The 21,546-nt window shown below is 41.8% G+C and overlaps 1 protein-coding gene across 1 annotated transcript in view; it reads right to left on the bottom strand.

Annotated features, from left to right (window-relative positions):
• Positions 1–10,115: 10,115 nt before the first annotated feature.
• Positions 10,116–21,546, bottom strand: part of LOC119161570 (putative phosphorylase b kinase regulatory subunit alpha) — a 98,850-nt gene continuing 87,419 nt past the window's right edge. Inside the window, exons 26-30 of the mRNA XM_037414110.2 lie at positions 21,167–21,210; positions 15,105–15,269; positions 14,951–15,004; positions 11,047–11,250; positions 10,116–10,804 (exon numbers count right to left, since the gene is read on the bottom strand). Coding sequence (XP_037270007.1) covers positions 10,601–10,804; positions 11,047–11,250; positions 14,951–15,004; positions 15,105–15,269; positions 21,167–21,210 — 671 coding nt within the window. The 3' untranslated portion in view covers positions 10,116–10,600. The remainder of the gene's footprint in view (positions 10,805–11,046; positions 11,251–14,950; positions 15,005–15,104; positions 15,270–21,166; positions 21,211–21,546) is intronic.

Genomic DNA, 21,546 nt, shown 5'->3' with positions numbered 1-21,546 from the left:
TTCTTAGGCAGCGAGGGAACGTGGGAGTGACTCTAATGCATATATGCTTTAATTTTTCTTTGACACTTAGCGTTTTAGGCGTGTTTAAAAAAGAAAAAAAAAAAAGCCAGGCATGCACGGAACGCGCAGCACAGTCGCACCTACAGCTAGAAAAGCAGTCTTTCAGAACATTTTCTAAACACTCTTTGGGATGCTACAAGTACACTGCTGTGTACCCACAGCGCCTTAAATATTAATACACTTTGTGTAGTAGGCCAGCATTCACTATGCTATCTTTCGTCGTTCTTTGGAGAAGCGTACGCGGTATCCGCTACACACTTGTTGGAAAGTTTGTGCAGTTTTTTTATGCAGTGGCTGGTGACGACGAAGAAATATGCATGAGGTGGGTATGCGGCACAGTTAAAGGGTGGTAAAGAACAAGTTTTCCAATGAGTTGGAGCATTAGACGACCCAGTCGTTGAGCAATTCGTATTGTGTGACACCTGGCTGTCTCTTCAATGTTATAAAACGCTTTCTTATTCCTTTCCCGACATCAAGTCTGCCTATGGCCAGTTTAGAAACAAGTTACAAGCACTGGCGTGGCTCAGTGATAGAATACTGGACAGGCACGCAGAGGACCTGGGTTGGAATTCCATTGTGTTATTGATGTTCTTTATTTACCGAGTTTTTTTTTGTTCTATACTGGTTAGGGGCGGCGGCGGACAACTACGGCGTCGCAAGTGACCTTTGTTCTGACCTCATGACTGTCGATGTGAAAAAAAATTTGTACTGGAGGATATTGATTAGCAATATATGTTTACACAGTTGCCTCACAGCAGAAGTGACCAGTTAGGAGATGCAAGGAAAGTATAAGTTTCACTCACACGCAACCATTATCCCTTGGCGAACAATAGTGCAGCGTGTGTGCAAACTGTTTATTAGGGGGGGGGGGGGGGAGGGAGTGTCTTTCACCTTTTCACGTACTCGTTTATGAAGCTCCTGGATATACAGGGAAAACAATGCTTGGAAAACTTGCTTGCAATCGTCCCTCTGATGATACGTTCTGCTCCATAATCTGGTCGAAGAAATTCCGAGAATCATCAATGCATTTTAAAAGGCCGTACCCTTCTTTTTCAGCTGTTAATTGTACCTTGTTCGTGATTTTTTTTCAATTTTTGTTTTATTTTTGTTTTTTGCTTGTACCAATCCCTTGTGTGTGAAGTTCAAGGGTGGCGGGATTTTGACAGCTCCATCAATGAGAGGAGCTTTAGGCGAAAGTGTACTTCCCTGCATTTTCAATGGAGCTCGTTTCCTTTTTTCTCCTGCATAAAGAGAAGCATATCGCAACATATCAGAAACTTTGAGACTGGGAGCGTAGTACTTATGCAAATATAAGAAGCTCGAAATCCCAGAAATGCAGAGCCAGTGCTACATTAGCTACCTTTCGAAAGCGAAGTGCACACTTTCGTTAGGCACACTCGCGTACTGGCTTTCGTAAGTGCGCATGGAAACGATGCAAACACGCTAGTAATTTTATAAGCCCGTCGTCTCGCTATGTACCTTGTCTCATCGAAGCAGCATGCTTCAACATGTGTACTAAACATCATTCGTCATTATTTGTTTTTTCGGCGCTTAACCTTTTTCCCCTCATAGAACACTCTCATGTGCCGCGCATTACGACGTCTTCGGAACCCTGAAACGTACAAAAAATTTATTCCAAGTATCTCTGTGCACCCGGACGTCAAAAGGAAGTATATGTAATCTCAAATGCAGTCGTATTCATGAACCTATGCGAGGAAAAGCGAACGGGCGAAGCGTGCCTACGTGCACATCAAAGGTTGTACCCGGTGTCCGCTTCACATGATTCGCGCTGCCAAATGCTACCCAGGAGCCCACCATCGTCGTTTTTAATGTCATCACTGACGTGTTCAAAACCTTCTTGTTCAATTAGAGGCATCACGCGCAACATTACTGGCACTAGAACAACGCGAAAGCCACGTACGCTACAATGCGCCCATCCGCTTTCTGCCCTGGCCAATATGGCGGCGGTAAGCTTCAGCCACGGAGCCCCTCCGCCACTCCAGAAGTTTTAGTATAACCTCCTTGCTTCCTCCATGCTCTGGAGTGTATGGATGGATGGATGTGGCTGTACCCTATAGATGGGGTGGCGGCTAACGCCTCCTAGCCATAATACTTAGTGAACTAACCACTAGATTTAGCTTTTTTTCCCTTTAAATAGTAAAGTTGAGGACTGGTACTTTGCAGTGAAGGGTTTAATTTTCACTCGTGCCTTGACTATCAGACAACCTTATTCTAGTTATTTCTACCCGCTTAAAGTCTATTTTGCCCTCCCTGTCCCTAAACCCTAGTGCTTTGAAAAACTCTGTGCCATCATCCTGAACTATAGGGTGATGCCCTTTACAGAACATTATCAAGTGTTCGGCAGTTTCCTCCTCCTCTCCACATGCACTGCATACCATGTCTACCTCTTTGTATTTGGCCCGATATGTCTTGGTTCGCAATACTCCTATCCTGGCCTCAAACAGAAGAGAACTACCCCGAGTATTATCATAGATCCTTTCCTTGACAATTTCCTGCTTAAATGTTCGATAAATCTATTGTGCGGACTTCTTAATCATGCCGATTCTCCACATGTCGGTCTCAGCTTCCTTCACCTTCTTCTTAACGGATAATTCTTTTTGGTTTGGCCCCCTGCTGTTTTCTAAGTATTTACCCCCTGCTAAGTATTGCTCCCTGCTGTTTTCTAAGAAAGTGTCGGTCGCGAGTGCCATCGCGCGGCGCTTGCTCAAAACTGAAGGCAGGTCAACTGCGCTGGGAGCGCGAGCCATTCCTCTGTTATCTTTCTCCAGGAGGCGTTGCTCGGGTTCAATACGATAATTCTGGAGCTTGGAATCCTCGCGATTCGTGACGTCGCGAATTAATTTTGCTTCGATCGACCTTTTGCAGAACAGTGATTCCGAAATGGACGCCGTTCCAAGCAGCACTGCAGAGGTGCCCGATGATGCTCGCTCCAGCCATTTTCGCTCGTGTGTCTCAGTTAGCTATGTTTGTGTGTTTTGGCGTGCAAAGCATTAGCTATCTCAAATGAGCATCAGCGGAGAAATAGAATACGTTTCCTGCTTGCCAGATTCCTTTTAGCGCCTCCATATGGTCCCAACTATCCAGCCTCTCGCGGTTAACACGATATTGCCACATTTACGTGAACGCTAAGTCTACAGATGAACTAAAATTCAACTATACCTGCGTGTTACTTGTTAGCAATGATATCTGACTATACGCTGTTCCACTTTTGATAGCTTGTGGTCGTGTTAATGTGTAACACATACGTGATATAAAAAGACACCCTCATTGCGCTTTTTCCGTGCTTCGAACTAGACGACTGCAACTTACCTGCAACGATTTCCCGACATGCTGACCGACAAGCACCCGTTTAATCATGCTCTTTTCTTTCGCCGTTGTTTTAAAAGTGGTTTTTATCTTCACAATTTCACGAAATCATTCAAATCAGACGCGACTAACGAGTGCGTTTCTGCGCTTCGGCGCCACGATAAGAACACTCGGATCGTACACGACATCGTTACTAGGGCATCGTCACTCAGGATCACGACCTCCTCTATAAACTTTATAGAGGAGGTCGTGCTCAGGATGGTATTTGTGGAATGTAGCACCGGTAGGTGTTCTGTGGTAGCACGCTGAACACGTAGCACTGGTGTCGATTTCGCAGGGCAGTCCATTTTCCGTTTTTTCTCCTAAGCTTTTCTACGCTGTTTGACATCGCGCCACGGATGCCGTTCAAATTTGGCTAAGAAGACCTATGCATACCAAGCGATCAAATGATGGGCACATCTCGATCTTGAAATTTGATGTCAGTGCTACTTAAAGAAAAAGCATAACCTTTACATATGCAAAAAACACACACACAATATTTTCAAAGGCCACAGGCCTTCCTTTGTTGCCAAAAATGCACCCAGTATCAAACTCGCTAAAATGGGATAAGTCCGGTGAAAAAATTGATCGAAGTCATTTCGGTACACCTTCTGCAGCAGCTGAAACCTCTTTGGAGCAGCATAACAGCCTCTGAAAACGTCTACCAAGCATACATTTTTAAACCCAGATATTTGTCTCAAAGCTAAAGTGGTTGTACCACAGGTTTAAAAAACCAATTCATGAGCACATGAACACCACAAAAGGTGAAATTAGGTTACTGCTCTCCGTTTTTTTCTGCAAAAATGACGAAGTTACCTAGGGCCCATGTACCTCGGAACACCTATCATTTTCCTGGAATCTACTGCATATTCGTAATCGAATATGACTTTCCCTTGCGCTCTAGAACTGGAAGCACAAGTTGTGAAAACTTTACATGCATTCTACTCTGTTCACGAACCAGAACTATTGTGACAGTGTTTACGCTTCCAGAACAACTTAACGCTGCATGGTGAAGTGCCTGATGTACTTGATGGAGAGGGTCATTATTATGATAATGGTTCATGGAAGAGAGAGAGGGAAAAAATGAGATGCGGAAAGGCAGGGAGGTTAACTGAAAGCAAGTATCTGGTTTGCTACACTACATTGAGTAAGGAGTAAGGGGGGGGGGGACGAAAAGCCAAGGAAGAGGGAAAAAGAGAAAGAAGGAGAGAACATTGCCAAAAACACCCCTGGCTACAGCCCTTCCTTCTTTTTCTAGACTTTTTTTTTTTGGCAGCATTGGTTGCGTCGGTGTACAAGCATTGACCCTTGTGTTCGCTCCGTCCTTATCTTATCTGCACGGCTCACTGGACAGCACTGCTTAGCTGCTGCTGCTGTATCCTCGGCACGTGCAACTACGTCACTGAATTTCAGCCGCTACGTTCGCCATCTACCGGACAAGGAGCCCTACAAATAGACCATCGTTTGCCATTGCTTGTCATTTTGGCAGCAGTGGTTGCGGCTGTGTACAACATTGACCATTCTGTTCGCTCCGTCCAGGTTCGTTGCTTCTCGGTGCACTCCTTTCTGTTTTGCGTTTTTTCTCGTTTCCACTGCTGCCTTTAATATAGTTTATATAGTTTATTTTCTTTTTTTATTTTGTGTCTTGTGTTCCGTATTTTGAGTTTACTTTTCTTCATTACTTATTTTGAGAATGCCGACTTGCGCGGAACTAGCAAAGGAATTACAGGCTCTTCGGCAGGAGGTCGCAGAGATGAAAACAAGCCTTGTGATGTTCAATGACCTCTGTGAACGTGTAAAGAATGACAATGAGGCACTAACTAAAGAAAACAAGGTCCTGAGGGATGAGAATAAGAAGCTCAGTAAACAAATGTGTGATCACACAAATGTGTGATCCCTTGCTTAAACATTCATTCTCTGTCATATGTTTATCTGAAACTTCGTTGTCTGGTAATGAGGATAACTTGTACGGATTGCCAGGTTATTATTCTGAATACTGTAATCGGGAGCTCTGTCGTGGTGGCGGTAGTGCCATACTTGTCAACTCATCCTTAACCTACACACGCCGTAGTGACATAACCTTCAACAATATTTTAAGTGAGTCTGTTTGGCTTGAATTCAACCATAGTGTTATACCATTGAATAGCCGTAGTACTATTATAGCTTCCATTCATCGGTCACCTTCATCGTCGTATTCCGATTTTTGTAATCAGTTAAGCATCATTCTTAATAACCTAGTGAGGGAAAATAAAAACGTCTTATGTGGTGATTTTAATATAAACATTATTGATCCTGATAGTGCATCATGCTTAGAATATATGAACTGTTTATACTGCTATGGCTTTACGTCGCATATCTCAGCACCAACTAGAAACGATTTACTAGGTTCGAATACCCTAATAGATCATATCATCTTCAACATTTCCACTGAACACGTTGCAGGTGTAATAGATCATAGCATTACAGACCATAATCCCGTATTTTTCATTCTGGGCTCCGAAAATACCAAGGCCAGTAACATCTTTACGAAACGCCGATTCGACGCGGACAAGTTTGTGCAAATAATTAGCACTGTAGATTGGACATCGGTGACTAATCTAGACTGCGCAGAAAAGGCTTTTGAGTCTTTCTCAGAAGTAATAGCTTCAGGTATAGATGCATGCACCACTTCCACCACTTTCACGAATTGGTATCGTTCACCTAGAAATCCATGGATAAGCAACTCGTTGTTGAAGTCCATTAGTAAAAAGAATAATCTTCATAAGAAACTGAAGTCGCAGCCTTATAACCTCGCATTAAAATGCTGCTTTCATAAATACTCAGCAACATTATCTTCCTTACTTAGGCGTGCTAAGTGCAATTACTACCGGAATCTCATTGTAAAAAATACAGGTAACGCTGCTGGGAAATCATTAAAAAATTTTTGAACATGAAAAACTGCTCAGAGCCCTCAATAAAAATAAAGCAAGGCAACGAAGTGTATACCGACCCTGTAAGAGTGGCCGCCATGTTCAGTGAGTATTTCTGCGCATCGGCGGTTACGCAGCAATCACCAGGTCATTTACGCAATATACCACGGTGTACTCATTCTTTTTATCTTCATTCCACGTCTGCAGATGAAGTCCTTCAGGTCATCACATCACTAAAGACCATAAGTGCTGGTTTAGATAATATTGATCCTTTTAAAGTAAAACTAGTTTCAAACTTAATATCATCACCTTTGGCAGTAATTATTAACAAGCTGTTTTCAGCGGGTGTGTTTCCGAGCTGCCTTAAGGCTGGTAAAATAGTTGCAGTTTTTAAAAAGGGTGATAAGACTTTTGTACAGAATTATAAGCCAATCTGTATCCTGCCTTTCTTCGGTAAGGTAATTGAAATGTTATTCCACATTAGATTAATGCGTTATCTGAAAAAAATTTAATCTTTTATCTCCACAACAATTCTGATTCCGTCAAGGATATTCAACTGAGCTGGCACTAATTACCTTAACGGAGGAAATTAAACAAGCTATTGATAGAGGGTTACTTGTGGGATCTGTGTTTATCGATTTGACGAAGGTTTTTGACACTATAAATCATCACATTCTACTTGCTAAAGTTGAATCATTTGGTATGTCTGGTCCGCCACTAAGTTTTATTCAGAGCTACCTCAGTAACCGGTCTCAAATGGTTCATGTTAATGGCCATCTTTCAACGCCCAAGTTAATTAACGTTGGTGTTCCACAGGGATCAATTTTAGGCCCACTTTTATTTTTGATGTTTATTAATGATCTACCTACCATTCTTACAAGGACCAAGTGCATACTTTACGCTGACGACACAACCATCTTTCAGTCATCTAAATCAGTTTCTTCACTCTAGTCTGACCTCAACACAGATTTACATAACATAACTATATGGTGCCAGGCCAATTATCTTCAGATCAATGCTACTAAAACCGTGTTTATGTTGTTCCATTCCCCGCGCATTTCACTTGACATACAACCTTCCCTTCACATTGGTAATACCGTCATAAACATTTCCAGTGAAGCGCGGTTTCTCGGCGTTATCTTAGATAGCAAACTAAAATTTCATAAACATGCAGTATCACTCGTTAAAAAGATTGCATTTGGTATTCACGTTATCATCAAGACACGAACTTATTTTCCGCCTCACATAGTACATACTTTGTATTTTGCTTATATTCATAGCCATATCTCGTATTGCGTATCATCTTGGGCCAACACATATTTCACGCACATCAAACGTTTGCAGAGACTTCAGAATCAAGCAGTTAGATTAATGACTTTCAGCCCATTTTACTTCTCCTGCAGCTCGTTGTTTCCTCAGCTTGACATACTCCCATTGAGACAATTATTTTGTCATAGAATGTCCATTGTCGCCTTTAGACTTATCACGCATGACATTTTTATTGCATGCATTGATCATCGTCACTTAACTAATGGTAACATCACCCGGTTTTCCCAATGCAATAATCTTCTTTTGCCGGCCGTAAGGACAAACTACGGAAAGTTCTCAACCTTATTTACTAGCATAGCCATTTGGAATTCATTGCCTTTCGAACTGAAATCATCGCATAACATCCATATTTTCACTTCGTACAGTAAGAAATATTACGTTCAGGAATTAATCAACTCATCCGATTTGTGTAATTAACTGTTGATAGCTCTCCACAGTTTTGTGCTATTTTACTACTTCAATTTGCCTTTGTATAATTGATAACACTGATAATGAAACTTGTTGCATTTGTCACGTAGAGTTCATTATATTGTTTTTTGTCTTCACTTGCTTTTGACTATTTTCTTGTTATTTTTCAATAGTGAGTATTACCATTATGTTGTGTATTGATCGTATTTTATTGTTAATCAAGATTATTCATTATTACTCACAAGTCCGTATACTATTGCTGTATTTTTTTTTTGAGTAATTACTCCATCCATGTAGCCATAGGAGGTCCCCCTGTCAGTTTCTCTGAAACTTTGGGACCTCCTGCTGTAATAACGCTAACCATGTAACTCAACTGAACTATTTAATAAACTTGACTTGACTTGACCATCACAGTATACACTGACACTGCCCTTTCTTTCTATCATCATGACAACACTGTAGTTGCAGAGGCTCTCTTGCTTGCCAAAATTTCTCGCTCCGTTCACTCATAACACAATAGCTCCAAAGAATGCTATGACATTGACTTTAATCTGGCCTCTGAAGGACAACAAAATAATTTTCAAATGCACTCAGTTGTAAAAACAGGCTTTTCCAGAAAACAAAGTCGATTTTTGCATCACTTGCCTTTGGCACAGCTTCTAAAAAAAGATGGCTGGCCCGAAAGCTTACTAGACTCACTGAAGTATGCAAGAGGGAGAAATGTCCTAAGGGCTCCCTTTCTGTATTATATGCAACTCATGAATCCAACAGACAATCAGGCCAAGGAAAGCATACAGGTAGTTATTTGTGACTTCTTGACTGTAGAGTAATGATTCTCAGATATACTAAGGGGAATTAAAGTGAATGAAAAACCACCCTTTTCTGCTGTTAGGATTCGAACCCAAAACCTTTGAATTGCATGCCCTTCATTGTCGCTCAAATAGTAAAGCATCAGATAGGTAATTCAAAGGTTCTCGGTTCACTTACTTAAATTCATTGTGATTGAGAATCATTAAACTAAAGTTAAGAAACCACAAATAATGTCCCCTGTGCTTTCCTTGCCATAATTCCTGTGTCATTAGTTGCACATAATGAAAGCAAGCTTCCCAGTATTTCAGCTGTTTTGTCTGCTGCTGCACCCTGCTGATCACTAAAACAATATCTACCAATATTACCTGTATAGTGTGTGCCTTCATACAAGTGGTTTGATTCAAGTGCAGGATACATGATGTTCTGAACAAAAAAATACATGAACCTTAATTCAACTTACAGACTGCAAAACTTCAGACAGACTAGAAAGAGTTCTGAATACACTTGAAGCTCACAATGTAAACAACCATAGTATTATTAAACATAGTATTATTAAGCAGGCATAAAATTTATGCCAAAAGTTATCAAAGTGCAGTACCTGCAAAAATGATAAATTTGTATAAACCTTGGGCCTATAGTTGTGACTCAGTATTTCTGGTACTGCATGCTATCAGCATCATCTTTGTTTTATTTAATGAATACACATCCAATTCTGCTTAGGAACGTTCCTTTCCCATGAAAGCTGAACAGCATAAACTTTTGGCACCTTCAGAGCATTTAGTAACCTCCTGGAGTCTTCAGAAAACTGAACCTTGCTTTTAAAAAGTTAATACATGCAACCTATTATTATACATTTTCACATAAGCTGATGTAAAGATTAGAGTAAAACAAAATGCTTTCTTCACAATGATCACAGAGCTACACTGTCAAGCAATAAAATCCAAATTTGCCCGGCCTTAATTTTGATAGTATAGCTATTGACCAGACCATCCTGGGAAAAGGTCTGTTGACTCAGGCACAAAAGAACTAGTACTTTTAGGATAAGGTATGTGTCACTCTATTAAAGGCCCTGCACTTCACGTTCAGAAGGTCCACAGCAATAAATTCTGGATTAAGTTGCGAAAAAGAGAGATTACTGTTCCTAAAACAGCTGAATGATGTTACACTACAAATTTTGGAGTATGTACAGTGGGAACACCACATGAATCAAGCAATAGTTAAAAAACACGTGACTAAAATACATGCATATATATTTCTGAAAAGTTTTTAAGCAGTGCTGCATATGTAAATAAGATTATTTAAGTTAATCTGTCGACAACAATACAACTTGCCAAAAACATTCTGCATAAGTACAGTGGGTTCACAATGTAGACATTCTATCAGGTCAAGTTTTTATTGTGTTGTTAATTGAGTGTATCGTAGTGACCCCCTTAGTTCTGGAAACAAAGGAATTAAGTGTGCTCTGCTCCAGAAAGAACTTAAGTTCCCATAAACACTCTGACATCATGTTGAAACAGGCTTTTTTCATTTGAACAATGCAGTGTAAACTTTTTTTCTTTTGCCAATTTCTTTCATTGCTTCAGTCTCTTTAATAAACTTTGTATATGCACATTCAACTTTTCTATATTTATATATACAATGTCAAATTATTCTTAGTACACGTAATGACACGAAGGATCAACACAGAGTGGTTAACATATTGTCTTACTGTAGTGAGTTTAACTAATTGTGCAGTCAAGGTTTGTGTTGGGTAGGTCGTCAACTGTCTGTGCCACAGCCTTTATGAGGTAGGTCATGGTACCATAACAACCACTAGGTGCAGAGTCATAGAAGTGCTGGCAAAGATTTGCCACTTTGTTGCAATGGGCTTTAGGGACACCATCTGTGGCACAACATAGGGTGGCATCACCATTGCAAAGTTTCTGAAAAAGAATGAATGTGAAATTAATTCCTATGCAGAAGAGGAGTGCATGTTCTTCATTCAACACTAGCCACGTGCATACACACACACGCGCGTGCGCGCACACACACATGCGCACACACACACACGCATGCACGCACACACACACACACACACACACACACACACACACACACACACACACACACACACACACACACACACACACACACACACACACACACACACACACAATGTGCTCACCTGATCATCCAAGAACACCTTGTAGGCATGCTGCACGAGGCCATCCACACTTATCACTTTGTTGATAAAAGTGACAACATTATGCTCAGCCAGAAGAGTAAGCACCATGATGGCTTCGACCATTAGCTGACGATACTCTGGCTGTGGGATGCAGTTCAGCACATGCTCAAACTCCAGGGCAAACTTGAGCTCACCCTGAGTCATCTGAAATTAAATGTATTTTACTAGGGATCATTAGGAAACATTTAACTCCTCATTCTAGAAAAATTAGGATTCAAAAGCACTGAACAGTGGTAAGAAAAGCAGAGTTTTGAATTCAAATACTGAATTCCTCTCTAATGGGCATCTGTATACGTTTATTTTAACAAAGCCAGCATTACTGTGCAGCTGAAATGGTTGGAGCATGTACATGTTACATAAGAAAGGAAACGGAAGCTGAACAGCCAGCCATTACTGGCCAGCACAAATGAAGTGCAGGTCTCACTTGATGAAGATTGTGCAAGTCCTAGGCACAAACAGCTTATCACACATATGACTGTCTATTTCAGCAACAAGTCAGCTCTCCAATCAAGATCCTGATGGCCGAACACCTTTGATCGACCATGAGTATTCACACAAGTTAATGCTAACATTTTTTCTCTCATAGCAGCTAAGCTGTGCCAGGTATCCCACCAGTGTGTTTGTAAATTGAGAATTTATTGTACTCTAGAAGGAATAAAGTATTGTGACTAGGCCAAATGCTACTCACATTATTTTCTTGCCTGCAAAAATTAATAATAGCATTTTGTTCAGGAAAGCTATACATATATGACTGGTCTCAAGCATCTTTTAAAGTGCCCCATGTAGTCGCAATCTGTTGAAATATAACAGTGGAGTAAAAACACTATGTTTCATAATCACGTCCAGATTTTAATTATTCTGGCAATCAGTATTAACATGTTTCTTGGATCCTGATGCCAAATCCACTTCAAAAATAACCCTTACATAAGATATAAAGAACATTCTTAATTCAAATGGCAACGTAAGCAACCCTTCTGCAACCCCCTCCTGTTCTGACCTTTTTCACTTAACCGGCCTGTGCAAGATGTAATTTTGTGAGTGCAGTCCACTAACTGAGCGAGTTTGAGACCTCCATGTTATTATAAAAGCTTGTATTTTTTTCAGAGACAATCGTAGCACTTCATGCCACCTAGTTATAACAGAATATAGCTGCCCCTTTCCAGGAGTGCTAAATAAAACTTACAAAAATGCATGATGAAATTCACTGTATGTTACATACCAGCATGGATGCTAGAGTAATGTAAAACATTTAGGTAAATGTGATAATATTTGGTAGCTTATATTTTTAGGGTTTAAAATCATCTACAATGTTTTGATGTGATCTAATTTTTGTGAAAGTTGTAATTTTACAGTAGAATTTAGAAAAACTAGTTGATATTTTCATTTCTGCTTAGTCTTGGCACACTCAAAAAATGGTTGGCAAAATTGAGCTACAGCACAGGAGTAGAAAAAATTTTCATCTCGCATAGAGACGAAATGACAAATGCACACACACACGCACAGAACAAGGGAGTGGGCAGGAGGAAGTGGATATGCTGACAAGGCATACGTAATTATAGGCTCGGTGTCTGTATTGGCTGCAAGATCAAGCACAGTAGCTGCCTGTTGGCTACTGGCTTAACAATGCACACAAAAATGCTTAAAATGCATACACAAAATGCTTAACAATGCATACACAAAATGCTTAACTTGACAATGACCTCCAGCATTGTCTGCTAGCTACAGTGTGTCTGCATGCATGCGCGCGTACATGATGCATGTCCTACAAGGGCAGTTTATTAATTTGTTTCAGCACCAAGTGAACTGCTTGTATGTATGCCTATCACAATGCACAGACGGATTTGGCTTTGTGGGCTATACATGCACTGTAATGAGATCAGTGAGTGCACTTGTCATAAAGCACCGTAAGGGATCCTTTCAATGCCTACTTTAACATATAAATACAGTAAACCATCATTAGAATGCCAGTGATTTATTCAAATTATCACTTTGATGGAAATTTTGGTCCATTCCAACTAAAATGCATGCATTATAAGCCACATTTGGCGAATCACATTAATCACTCACTATGATTACAGCAAACTGGTGAGATGCAGCCCCTGTGACAGTGGTCACACCGAGCCCTTTCTGCCTAATGTCTGTCACCATTGCTGGGGCGCACAAACGAGGAAGGGAAAAAAAAAGCAGCAGCGGACATGATGGAGAGACTTTAGCCCTAATGAGAGAAGTCTCAATCTGCCTCCCTCCATTCTGGGGATCCCTTTTCCTCCTTGCTAAACCCATGTTTGGGGTCAGGTGGCGTAGAGCAGGTGACCGGGGTAAAAAATAGTGCGCACAGAAATGGGCAGATACTACGGATATACTATAAATGACAGCATAGCACCAGAAAGATGGGACACGAAAGATGACATGATGGGCACTAACTGTTCTCTCACATCCCATCTTTTCAGAGCTATGGTGTCATTTATAAGAAAGAATCAACTGCGTAGCACAAAAACCTGCTCTCTTTAAGATGTATACAACTTTGCGAAGCATGCGTTGTGCTAGCTCAAGGTCACCCAACCACAACTCGCACTAATGGAGTTTGGCGGCACAGCCTGAGCAACGCGCTAGTTCTGCGGAAATGCCAGGGAATGTGACAATGATGACGAGACTTGAAGTGATCTCAAAGAGGCGGTGCATAGAATTGTCAGTGAAAAAGTGGAAGGCGACTTTGACTCATTAAAGTTGGCTTATGGTGCTGTTTCTCTTGTCGCTCCAGCTATGGATACAGGGAGAGTTCACAGTGACCATTCTTTGCGGCCCGACAGAGAGCCGATGGATGAGAAGCCAAATGAAATGTCCAGCATGGCGCAGACTATACAGTATCTCTGTCTGCTGCAGAACAAATTTTAAGGTGATTGATTAATTTGTGGGGTTTAACGTCCCAAAACCACCATATGATTATGAGAGACGCCGTAGTGGAGGGCTCCGGAAATTTCGACCACCTGGGGTTAACATGCACCCAAATCTGAGCACACGGGCCTACAACATTTCCGCCTCCATCGGAAATGCAGCCGGGATTCGATCCTGCGACCTGCGGGTCCGCAGCCGAGTAAACAAATTTAAAGGTGTGAATGGCAACTGTGACCTCGTGTAATGCATAATGCATGAGTAAAGGGGAGCAGGGAATCGCTTGCGCCTGGTGAAAACATGAGACAGACAAGGCTGACTGCCCTTTTTGTATTTCAATAAAAGTTTTCTTCTCCCAGTTATCTCACATTTAGACTTCCTCATAGTTGTGCGATTCGGGCACAATATATCTAGCTTTCATTTAGTTGTTGCTCTTATCAAATTAACACTTAGATATGGTATGGTATGGAAAACCGTTAGGTCCGTCGGGGATGTGAGCTAAAACGCAGTGGGCTGCTCTTATATTCATTTATTTATTTTATTTGTAAACAGTGCAGTTCTTTTAGGGGATTATAACAGGATGGGAATAACAGTCATGAGTATTGCAGGTAAACATGAATCTAAACATGAACAAAAATATGGAGACAAGATACAGTTCTAAGAGTTAAATCAAAATTTTTTTAATGTCCTGTTCACTTAATTATGCTAATGGTTTACTGTATGTAAATGTTTCATAATAGTTCGTAGGCATGTAATGAGGCATTCATACTCTGTAATGCATGCTCCATCCCACTACAAGCAATAGCATGGTGATAAAAGCCCAGTGATTGTATAAGATCATGCATTTAATAATAATGCAAGGCATCTACAGACTTAACAATGAAGCTAGTTAAGTTGAAACAGTAAAAAATAAAAGAAGCATAAAAATATCAAGAAATTAAATTTTACAAACCTCTCTCGTCAGGTGCTGAGAGAGAACTTTACCTTCTATAGAGAGGCCAACACACTGCAAGGAAAAAATGTTGGAATTTAACACCTGGAAAGTCTTATGTATCCCGTGACAAACCTAACAAAGATGACACCACAAGTGCCTGCTGTAGACTCACCCTCTCTAGCAACTTCCAGGCTCTTGGGTAAAAGCCCATAGGCACTCTATTAAGAGCACCATCTAGTCTTCGTCTACGGATCCACTGACCTTGGCGGTCAAAATTTTCATCCTGCTTCTTTGTACCTGTAGCCATACTATCTCTCATAGTATGCTGTAGGGCTTGCTGAAATTATAGATGAAAAAAAGGGGTGTTTTAATCAGCTAAAGAACTGATTAAACAACTTTCATCAAAGCAATAACATAGAGCTGGTTACAAGTACATACTAATCAGAGCTTGAAAGAAAAGAATAATTACTGTATTTACTTGATTGTACCGCGCCCTCGATTGTAACGCGCACTCAGTTTTCACGACGAAAAAAAAAGTAAGACATCGATTGCAACGCATTTTTCTCGTTGGCCCGCACGATCACACTACTCGGGAAAACGGCTCTTTTCGGGAGCGTCTTCCGTTTAAATATGAGGTACGGGGGAAGCTTGTGCCTATCTGACGTGCAACGGAGCATTGCCGTCACTCTTGTTTTACTGTGACCCCATGTCAGCATGCAAACTTGCTTCGCCCCTTTCTTCTCGACGGTTGTGGTGCCAGGCATGTCGAAGTAAAGAGGCGTCTGATCGGCATTCCCGATTTGCCCAAGCAGGTAGGCGTTGTTGTGCCGCAAGTTTAGGGCGAACCTCTGAAAACTGTGAAGCTTTTCTTCGTACTCCTCCGGCAAGTTTTGGCGCATGCCCGTTCGCTTTCGGAGGGAAAAGCCTTTCTTCTTCATAAAGTTAGTTACCCAGCACCTGCTCGCTTTGAACTGGCTCCGGGTTAGCCCTTTTTCTAAAGCCAGCTGCACCAACTGTATAGCCCGCACTTAGAGCAGTTCTGTCGTCACGGGCCGCTCGCTGCTCAAGCACATACTCGGCGAGCAGCTCTTCAATTTGCGGAAACCGACCCTGCTGTGGTCCACTGAAGCCTTTGCATGAATCTTTCACAATCTTCTGCTTTTGTTTTCGCCAGTCCCATACGCACATTTCGGAAACTCCGAACGACCGCGATGCAGCCCAATTTCCGTCTGTTTCGGCACATGCGATGACTTTTCTTTTAATAGCGGCATCGTGGTGCACTCGTCGAGTTTCTGGAGTCTGCCCTTCCATGCCGTCGATGCTAATGAACTACAAGATGACGAACTCCTCATCACACGTACGAAGTGCCGCACATGGGAAACACATAAGCAGAAATGGCCGACGCGCCATGCCGAAGCACGTAGGAGACGGCCATTTTGGAAATGCCGATGGCAATATAATGAGCGTATTCATTTTTTTTTGCACTCGATTTTAACGCGAATGCGATTTATGAACTCGCTTAACCGGAAAAAAGGTGCGCATTAGATTCGAGTAATTACGGTAAGCATCATCAAAGTTTGATTGATTTGCGGGGTTTAACATCCCAAAACCACCATATGATTATGAGAGACGCCGTAGTGGAGGGCTCCGTAAATTTCGACCACCTGGGGTTTTTTAACGTGCGCCCAAATCTGAGCACACGGGCCTACAACATTTCCGCCTACATCAGAAATGCAGCCGCCGCAGCCGCGAATCGAACCCGCGACCTGCGGGTCAGCAGTCGAGTACCTTAGCCACTAGACCACCGTGGCGGGGCCATCATCAATGTTTGTGCATTGTCTGTATGTGCACAGTTTCACTTGATCAAGCTCTCCGAATTCTTTCATGTTGCTCCAGAGCAATGTTCTAAAAATGTGAAGTGTTAATATAATGATACATTCAAGCACCGATATAAAAAATCAGTAAATGGAAAATTTATAAATGAGACTAACTATTGGATGTAATAAGTATTTTCATATCAGATTCAACTTTGTTTTAATGAGCTTTGACAGTACAAGCATTCTACAGTAAAAGCAAAATAAGAATTCCTGAAACTTCAGTTTCTATATATTTCATTTTTTTACTTCACACAATCCAGCCGATTTTCCACTTCAGATTTCTATCATAAAAGACTCGGCCACCAACCGTTTTATTTATTGATAATATTGACACAAGACTTTGAACACGTATAAGAAAAGTTATTTTTCACCTCATCATGTACCTTTCTGTGAGTTATGAACATCAGTACTCGTACCATAAATGTGGGACAAGGTTCTTATTTAATTACTGTCTACTCTACCAGCAAAAGCCAAGGTTGTACAGCAGACACACTCGAAACACCTATCTCGAAACGTTTTTTTCTTCCAAGGTTGTTGTACATTACTTTCGTTTTCTGCAGAATAATTTTAAGACCTAACCTTTCTGCTCCCCTTGTCTAGTTCAGTAATCATCAATAGCAATTCGTCCCCTGAGTTACTCAACAATGCAATGTCATCGGTGAAGCGCAGGTTACTAAGGTAATCTCCATTAACTCGTATCCCCAACTCTTCCTATTCTCAGCTTCTGAAAACCTCCTGTGAGCACATGGTAAATAGCATTGGGGAGATCGTATCCCCTTGTCTTACACCCTTCTTGATTGGTATACTGTCACTTTCTTTATAGAGCACTATAGTGGCAGTTGATCTGGTGTAGATTTCTTCCAGAATTTTTATATATGCTTTGTCGACACCCTGATTCTGCAGCATCTGCATGACTGCTGATATCTGTACTGAATCAAATGCCTTCTCATAATCTACGTAGGCTACAAAGAACAGATACTCGGCTCTTATCGAAACGGCAAAGCATGAAAGCCTCAATCATAACAGACAAAATAGAACTGGCAGAGCTTCCGAAGTTGATTAATAGTCGTAAGGTGTCCAATGTATGAAGGTATAACATAGAGAGGATTGAACATGCCACAAAAAACGGAGGAAATAAAGCGGTGAAGAGGATACTTCGAATAGGCGAAAACCAGGCGTATGCACTAAGGCAAAGTAAGTACCAATATGAATAGGATAGTTAAAATAACGGACTAGTTTTACAGAGATCTGCACAGTAGCCGGTACGATGACAACCATAATGTAAGAACGAGCATTAACCCAGATGACATCCCACCAGTAATGACAGAAAAAGTCAGTAAAGCCTTGGAAGGAATGCAAAGAGGCAAAGCTGCTGGCGTGGGTCAGGTAACATTTGATCTGCTTAAAAGATGGAGGGCAGATTGTGTTAGAAAAACTGACCACGCTTTTTATGAAGTGTCTGCTGACGGGGAGGGTACCAGAATCTCGCAAGAATGCTGACATCATCTTAATCCATAAGAAAGAAGGTGACAAGGACTTGGAAGAATTACGGGCCGATCAGCTTGCTCTCCGTCGTACATATGATACCCATATGAAGGTTAAGATACTTCCTTTTCCATCTCCCAACAGTGAGGGTCCTGATGATAGCATAGCTTCACGATAGAATCATTTCCAGCATTCTGAGGCCAAGTTTATGGGTCACATGAGCAGTGTTCCAGATGAGAATGGAGAGACTTCCAGACGAGTAAGCACGCAAGGGTATCTAGGAGAGAAATTAGATATCCTCAAAGGGCTTGTCTTCAATTTTTTGAAGTTTGTTTCGGGGTCGTCCGCATTTGGCCTTGTGTTGTACGCATTTTGTCTTTCGTCAATAGTGTCGGCTCTTCGCTGCAAGTCGTCGACAGATAATCTCTGCTTCCAAGTTTGAACAAGTCTGTTGTCTTTTCGCCTTGCCATGTTCAAATCATGGTTTATCGTCATTAGAACTTGCCGTTCGATGAGTTCGTCACCCATGCGTTTGTGGTCATTTTGGCATGGCAGTGCTATGGTCGTGCTACTGTGCCACAGTGTTTTTCCATGGTCGTTGATTATCTCAATGAGAAATGTCTGGAGGTAGACCGTGTTGTCTTTAGCTGGTTGGATGGTGTACAATGAATCTTGACATGAAGAAAGAATGTTTGAAGAAACACACACTGTGGCACTTCCTGCCGTCGAAACCCTCAAGTAATTGGGGTCGCACATGCTTGAAGCGTGTCTTCCGCCGCAGAAACTGCAGGTGAGCTTGACGTGGCATTCCTTCGCTTGGCGGCCTTTTGATGGGCAGTAGAAATACCGGTTGTCTTATTGCAGCTGCTCTTTCTTGACCACAAGAGGAATATCAGCGTTGCAGCTGCACATCCCTTGAGGATCAATACGGTGGAAGAAAATGTCAACATTGCGATATTCGCAATGTGCATCACGGATGCCCTAGGGACATCACTATGCACCTTATCCGTGCGAATGTTCGTGGCAGGTCTTTGACTTGAGAACGCATGCTGTTCTCTGCTTTCGAGCTCCTCCTGTATGAACAGTAATAGATCATTCAGCTAGGCGTCCGATGCAGCTGACACATCTGCTGGTGAAACTGACAAAGGAAGTAGAGCAGGACACACGTCAAATGACTGTGTCAAAGCGCGGTGCCGTTTTTCTCAAGTGAAGGAAAGACTGATGTCTTGCAGTAGAGCCTGTTGCAAGTGTTTGCAAGATGCTGACAAGAATAGCCAAATATATCAGTGTCAGCATGTTCAGGGCTCCAAGAAAGCGAATACTATTAAGCAGCGGAGCATTACACAATTTTCGTAAACCACGTTGTCGTTAGCCAAGGTCACCCTAGGGAGATTTCTCAGTGCCATCGGATGGTGCTGGATAATTGTCTCTTTATCGCCGAATCTTTCCTTCAACATACCTATGGTGTCGACGTAGCAAGATTCGGTCGTGCAAAAAAGCTGCAATCGCTGTTGCTGCAACACCAGACAGATAATTTCTAAGGTAGTGGAATTCAGAGGATAGCGTCAGGTCATTGTTCAGATGAATAAGCTGTTCAAATTGCTCCCAGAAGCCTGTCCGCTAGAGAAGTCACCTTTGAACGTTGGAATGTTCAGCTGCGGCAACCTGGGTGCCATAAACCTTGTGGGCGCCTCGTGCCTGAGAGCCATTAATTCTGTGTTTTCGCTACTGGCAGCTTGTGCATGGCCGGTCTGAGCTCGTTCCATTTGGGATATTCTGCTACCTATCTCGATGAGCATGCTGACTGCTTCAGCATCTTGGTATTCTGCTGTAGTTATATACTCCTCTTTGATACCTTCCATCGGGATAGACTGCTCATATTGCTCATTTATCTGCGAGAGCCCATCATGACTAGCAGAGAGTCGTTGCTTTAAAGATGCGAGCTTCGTGATGGCGACGCTAGTGGAGTCAAGCATGCTTCGTGAATAATCTTCGTGTTCTGAGCGCGTCGTGCAGATCACTTGATTTTCAGTCAATCCATTGGGAGAGCTCCACTGCTGGCTGACATCGTTGGCAACACTGATCCCCCCATTCACAATCCGCTGAGTTCTCGCCACTCCCGACACGAAGCGAGAGTAGAAGCCCTGTTCGCCGTGCGTAAAAGGAAGACTTGTCCACACGTGGGTTTCCAGCACCAAAAAATGTGAACTCTAAGAGGTTAAATGGTGCGGAAGAACTCAGCCAGAAGTTTATTATATCTTCAACATCCTGCCCTACCCCAAGAGCAGCAGGCATTCCTAGGTGATAAAGTTTCAATAGGCCTCTTGAGTACTACCACTAACAGATGGCACAGACAAAACACAAGCAGAACAGGTTAGTGTTCGCCCTATTACGCCCATGCAGTGCAATATTCCACCACATATATCAAGCTTCTACCAACTAGCCCACATGAGTGCTTTACTGAACTAGGAACCACTCCCCATCAAAACAGGACTACTGTTGCTAGAAGCAATCTTTGAATAAAGTAACAATCATTTTTTGTTTTCAAGGAACACGCTTATACAAAAGACAGAAACTTCAGACTTGAACTAGTGTTTCAAATTTGAAGTAGCGTTTCAAAGCTGCATTGGGAAGATAAATACTTTACTATAAAAGGTGAACTGCTCCAAATAGAGTAAATAAATAAATGATCAGCCAGGCATGTTGAATTTCACTGCTGGCATATTATGTACACTATAAGTCATAAATTTCTACATTTTACCTTTTTCAAGTGTGCTAGTACTTTCTTTAAATGCCTGAAAATTCTTTCATGTAGTTGCTTCATCAATGAAACAAGAATGCCAAATAGATTGAACAATAAATAGGCGCATACCTTATTTATTTTGCTGCCTTGCACAGAAACTATGCCATCGCTGCCTGAAAAAAATTGATACACAAATAAACCTTCCTTGTAACTTGAGTATGTACCAAAGCACTCGAACTAGCACAAACTGCAGGCCTGCTTGGCCAGCTATGCAAGAAAGATAACGAATACAAGAAAGATGGCAGCTATTCATTGTAATAAAAAAAAAACAATTCAAGGCGTTTAGTATTCTATAAGTGAAACCAAATTTAGATACTCTGGCTACCACAGTGATGCTGTTGCTGTGTTGGCCAGCAGAGGCATGTATAAACTCATTCTTGAATATAAACGGGGTCTGTTAGCACATTCGTTGATACACACGGTTTGCATGGAAAGTTGTAGGACTAAAC

Source organism: Rhipicephalus microplus, chromosome X (genome assembly GCF_043290135.1).
Source record: "Rhipicephalus microplus isolate Deutch F79 chromosome X, USDA_Rmic, whole genome shotgun sequence".
NCBI classification, from domain to species: domain Eukaryota; kingdom Metazoa; phylum Arthropoda; class Arachnida; order Ixodida; family Ixodidae; genus Rhipicephalus; species Rhipicephalus microplus.
Note: the sequence above shows the minus strand (reverse complement) of the source record. Positions and strands in the feature narration are given on the sequence as shown.